Here is a 6150-nt window from a genome sequence, read left to right as displayed (position 1 = left end):
TAATTATACTGTTTATATTATCCAACTCCTCCTTCCAAACCCCTGTATCGTCAAGCAATCTTCGGATACAATTCCTTTTCTTACGGGCTATAGCTGCTTTGTGGAAATAAGATGTATTTCTGTCACCATGTAGTAGCCAGTTGGCTCGTCCACGTTGCAGCCACACTAGCTCCTCCCGATCCAATAGGTTTTCTATTAGGATTTGTGCCTCCTTGATTTTCTTACTTCTTCTGTCAGTGTACATCTTCTCAACTTCTCTAGCTCTTTCTTCAACTTATCAATTCTCTTCTTCGGACCTTTGAGTGTATCACGGTCCCAAATGAACATGTCATCCTTAACTGACTTTGTTCTGGACGCAAGCGAAGGACCTATCCCTGCCAGCTTCGCTCTTTCCCAGGCGCTTTTAACAATTTCATCAACTGTAGATTCACTCAACCATCTTGCTTCAAACCTTCTTTCACCTCTTTGCTTCTGTCCCATAACTGCGGAATAATATTCTGTATCTAGCAGAATTGGTCTGTGGTCTGAATGCACATGGTGTTCATGGATAACCGCTGCATAAGGAAAAATATCAGCCCACTTTTCATTGCATAAGGCTCTATCCAGCCTTTCTCTGATCACACCTCTACTCCAAGTAAAAGGGTCCCCTATAGACATGATTTCTTGTAAACCACAATTATCCACACAGTCTCCAAAATTCTGCATATATTGTTACGGTCTGATGTTTCCACCCTCCTTCTCGCTAGCAACTAGTATCTCATTAAAATCTCCAAAGATCATCCATGGTCCTGTTGAGTTGTGATGAAGGGTTCTCATATTCGTCCATGACAAGTGTTTCATGTCCCAGTTTGGCTCTCCATAAAAACCAGTCAGCCGCCATGACACGTTGATTCCATCCATGACAAAACCATCAATGAAATTAGGCGACGCATAATTTAACACCACTTCATTTGAAAGGTTGTAAAAAAGTGCAAGACCTCCTGATTGTCCATCACTATCAACAATATGAAAACGATCTAAACCTAGCTTCACCCATATAGATGATAATATCAAACATCTCTAAACAAAACAAATAACATGACGAGTAATTAATAAGGAAAGAGAGATGTATGGTAACATAGTTAGTTATTGTAACATCACACATATCAAGATAAGATGGGTCTACAATCTAATAAAGAAAGTGTTGCATGACACCACATATTACTCCCTAATATATAGATAGCAATATAGACTAGTAACATATACATAGACTAGTAACATATACATGTTACTAATCTAATTTACTACCCATTGTGACTAATCTGAGATAAACATGAGTTAATGTTTTGAACGAAATGTTTGTTGGCTATGATGATATGAAGTGCTCTCTTCGGCCTGGTGGACTACGAAGAATAGCTCTTTGGCCAGGGTAGAAATGGAGAGACCACTTCGGCTTTCGCGCGGATGAAGAGTTTCTCTTCGGTCAGGCCAACTTCACCGCGCGACCCTATCCTATCCGCCCCCGTCCGTTTGGGGTAAAACGGAAGAATAGCGCAGCCCAGCGCACGGCCTCAAACGGACAAATGTTCGGATTCTGTCCGTTTTCGACCCATCCCCAGCCCAAACTTGCGCTCGGTTTGGGGTGAAACGGACGCGCGCGGACGGCTTGGACGCACGCCCTTGTCCCCTCCCGTGGCCCACCTGGCGGGGACACTAGCAGTCCCTCCGCTCCCAATGCTTCCACCCTCTCTCTCTCTCGCCCCGCCCCGCCGCCGACGCCGCCGCTATTCTCCGGCCACCTCCTCACCGCGCAGCCTCCGGCCGTCCCTACCAAACCACTTCTTGACATGGCGGCCACCACGCCCGTGCTGTGACCGTAGTTTTGGCCGTCGATCCTAGGTTTGGCCGTCGAGAGTGTTGGGGAACGTTGCAGAAAACAAAAATTTTCCTACGGTTTCACCAAGATCCATCTATGAGTTCATCTAGCAACGAGTGATCGGATGCATCTACATACCTTTGTAGATCGCGAGCGGAAGCGTTCAAAGAATGGGGATGATGTAGTCGAACACGACGTGATCCAAATCACCGGAGATCCTAGCACCGAACGGACGGCACCTCCGCGTTCAACACACGTACGGTCAGCGTAACGTCTCCTTCTTCTTGATCCAGCAAGGGGAAAGGAGAGGTTGAGGAAGATGGCTCCAGCAGCAGCACGACGGCGTGGTGGTGATGGAGCTGCAGTACTCCGTCAGGGCTTTGCCAAGCACTATGGAGGAGGAGGTGTTGGAGAGGGAGAAGGAGGCAACCAAAGGCGTGTCTAGGAGATCCAATCTCCTAGGGGGCGGCGGCCAAGGGGGGGCGCCGGCCTAGGAGATCCAATCTCCTAGGGGGCGGCGGCCAAGGGGAGGTTTCCCTCCCCCCCAAGGCACCTAGGGGTGCCTTCCACTAGTGGGACTCCTCCCCTATGGAAACCCTAGGCGCATGGGCCTATTGGGGCTGGTGCCCTTGGCCCATGTAGGCCAAGGCGCACCCCCTACAGCCCATGTGGCCCCCCAGGGCAGGTGGCCCCACCCGGTGGGCCCCCGGGACCCTTCCGGTGGTCCCGGTACAATACCGGTGACCCCGAAACTTGTCCCGATGGCCGAAACAGCACTTCCTATATATAATTCTTTACCTCCAGACCATTCCAGAACTCCTCGTGACGTCCGAGATCTCATCCGGGACTCCGAACAACATTCGGGTTACTGCATATACATATCCCTACAACCCTAGCGTCACCTAACCTTAAGTGTGTAGACCCTACGGGTTCGGGAGACAGGCAGACATGACCGAGACGACTCTCCGGTCAATAACCAACAGCGGGATCTGGATACCCATGTTGGCTCCCACATGCTCCACGATGATCTCATCGGATGAACCACGATGTCGAGGATTCAATCATCCCCGTATACAATTCCCTTTGTCAATCGGTATGTTACTTGCCCGAGATTCGATCGTCGGTATCCCAATACCTCGTTCAATCTCGTTACCGGCAAGTCACTTTACTCGTACCGCAATGCATGATCCCGTGACCAGACACTTGGTCACTTTGAGCTCATTTTGATGATGCATTACCGAGTGGGCCCAGTGATACCTCTCCGTCATACGGAGTGACAAATCCCAGTCTCGATCCGTGTCAACCCAACAGACACTTTTGGAGATACCTGTAGTGCACCTTTATAGTCACCCAGTTACGTTGTGACGTTTGGTACACCCAAAGCACTCCTACGGTATCCGGGAGTTACACGATCTCATGGTCAAAGGAAAAGATACTTGACATTGGAAAAGCTCTAGCAAACGAACTACACGATCTTGTGCTATGCTTAGGATTGGGTCTTGTCCATCACATCATTCTCCTAATGATGTGATCCCGTTATCAATGACATCCCATGTCCATAGCCAGGAAACCATGACTATCTGTTGATCAACGAGCTAGTCAACTAGAGGCTTACTAGGGACATATTATGGTCTATGTATTCACACGTGTATTACGATTTTTGGATAATACAGTTATAGCATGAATAAAGACAATTATCATGAACAAAGAAATATAATAATAATACTTTTATTATTGCCTCTAGGGCATATTTCCAACAGAGAGGGGACAGGACCGCCGGCGACGCAGCACGGCGTCCTCGGCAGCTCCCGACGAGAGCTCCACAGCGGCCAGTAGCCGGCTGGCAACCACCCCTGCTGCGTCGAGGTGATCATCACGGCCTCTTCGCCACCACACCCGCAAGGTGTTCGGCATTTTTCCCACAAATGTATGGACAGTGGAGACGAGTTTTTCTTCCATCACTTTTTTTGTTCATCGGACGATTCATTGTCGGATGATGAAGATATTGTGGTGGCTGCACTGGTCGTTCACGACCACATTCAACGGTAGCTTCCTCGGTACAGGGAGTCACTCCCTGGCCGTGCTCCCAACCTGAACCGCAACAGGGAGAGAGGGCACGCCCTGCTCTATGCCGATTACTTTGCCAACACCCCGCTCTTCAAGCCGGATAAATTCCGTTGCCGTTTTCGAATGGCAAGGCATGTGTTCAATCGTATCCGAGAGGGAGTGGTTGATCATGACCCATACTTCGAGTGCAAGACGGATGCCCTTGGCAAGCTTGGATTCTCCTCTTACCAGAAATGCACCGCGGCCATCTGCATGCTTGCATATGGAATTCCAGGCAATTTGGTGGATGAGTATGTGCGTATGAGTGAGACAACATGTCTGATGTCAATGTACAAGTTTTGCCAGGCTGTGATCGAGGTGTTTGGCCCAGAGTACTTGAGGCAGCCAACTGCCGCTGATACAGAGAGATTGTTGGCGACCAACGCAGCTACAGGCTTTCCAGGTATGCTTGGCAGCATAGATTGTATGCACCGGGAGTGGAAGAACTGTCCATTTGCTTGGTTGGGCCAGTACAAAGGGCATGTCAAGGCGTGCACTGTCATATTAGAAGCGGTGGCATCACAGGATCTTTGGATATGGCATTCTTTCTTCGGCATGGCATGTTCTCACAATGATATCAACGTGTTGCAGCGTTCTCCAGTCTTCGCGAGGCTTGCAGAAGGCCACTCCCCACCTGTCAACTTTGAGATCAACGACCACCATTACAACAAGGGATACTATCTAGCAGATGGTATATATACTCAGTGGCCAAATTTTGTGAAGACAATCTCGAAACCCCAAGATGAGAAGAGAAAGAGATTTGCCCAAATGCAAGAGAGTGTTAGAAAGGATGTGGAATGTGCTTTTGGTATGCTTCAATCCCGGTGGGGTATCGTTTGAAATCCTGCATTGTCATGGGATGAAAGGAAGCTTTGGGAGGTGATGACTGCTTGTGTGATCATGCACAACATGATCGTCGAGGACGAGCGTGATGAGAGTATCTTCGACCAAGGATTTGACTATCAAGGTGAAAATATTGAGCCCCTGCACCAAGACCCGGCCACATTTGAACAGTTTGCTCAATTCCATCGTGAGATGCGTGATTGCCACACTCATTTGAATCTTCAAAATGACTTGGTTGAGCACGTGTGGGATCACATTGGCAACCGATAGATGTATTGGTTCATTTTATGTTTAGTCAAGACAATTTCGATTTGTTGTAAAAATATTTTATTAAAGACAATTTCAATTGGGTTGTAAACCTATTTTAATTTTCACACAAATATTTGGGTTTTAAACTAGTTTTGATGAAAATTTGGGCATTTTTGGCCTTGACGGACAGGATAGGGCAAAAGGATGCGTCCGCGCGCTGGGTGCACGGCCACCGCACTCAGGACACGCCCGGACACGACCCCAAATCGCTACCCAAACGGATAGAATCCAGACAAAACGGACGTCCGTTTGGGGTCGCGCGGTGGAGTTGGCCTCATGGCTCAGCCGAAGAGTCACTCTTCGGCCTGGACGTGAACGACAGGGTAACGTAACTGAAATATCTTAAAATGAGTATATTGTTTTGCAATTTCGTAAAAATAAAATAACATCTTAAAAAATATTCCTACTATTACCTCCTTCCACCATGCTTCTCCATCGACCAGCTTCACATCCCCCGGTTCGCCTTTTCCCAGCCAGATTAATCATATCCCATCATCAGTCAGGTCACCCACCCACAACTGGCATGAAGCACGAGGTAGAGGCCGCACCCCTCCATGCTCCGTGGCTCTGCATGTCCCATCACTACAAGCCGATTATGAGAAAAATCTATCCGTCTCGATGTGATTTGACGACGGACCTCAGGCCAACTCCATCGCACGCGACCTCAAACAAAAGTCTGGTTTGACCGGATTTTGTTCTTTTGGGGTGTCAATGGATTCGTTCATGTCAGCGTTTGTCTGATGAGTCGTGGGTGCGTCTAACGCGCGGCCGCACCTCAAAACATGTCTCGGTGGACGTGAATAAAAAAATTAAAATACTTAAATAAAATAACTAAAAAAGTAAATAAACGCAGTTAAAAAAACATAAAACATATATAGGGGTTACGGCCACAAAACGGCCCAGTTTCTCAGTCCACTTAAACGACCCAGTTTCATAATCAACATAAAATCAAAATAAAAAACGCCTCCCGCGCGCTCCTGCCGCGCCCGTCAATGCTGTGGTCGTCGTCGTCGTCTTCACTGGCCGCCGGTGTCGTC

General features: G+C 48.2%; 1 protein-coding gene across 1 annotated transcript; it reads left to right on the top strand.

Annotated features, from left to right (window-relative positions):
- Window positions 1-4045: 4045 nt before the first annotated feature.
- Window positions 4046-4801, top strand: LOC147991910 (uncharacterized). The gene has a single exon (XM_087538865.1). The coding sequence runs from the start codon at window positions 4046-4048 to the stop codon at window positions 4799-4801; it is 756 nt and encodes a 251-aa protein (XP_087394991.1).
- Window positions 4802-6150: the final 1349 nt, after the last annotated feature.

Source organism: Triticum urartu, chromosome 1A (genome assembly GCF_056163025.1).
Source record: "Triticum urartu cultivar PI428250 chromosome 1A, HENAU_Tu73, whole genome shotgun sequence".
NCBI lineage: Eukaryota > Viridiplantae > Streptophyta > Magnoliopsida > Poales > Poaceae > Triticum > Triticum urartu.
Note: the sequence above shows the minus strand (reverse complement) of the source record. Positions and strands in the feature narration are given on the sequence as shown.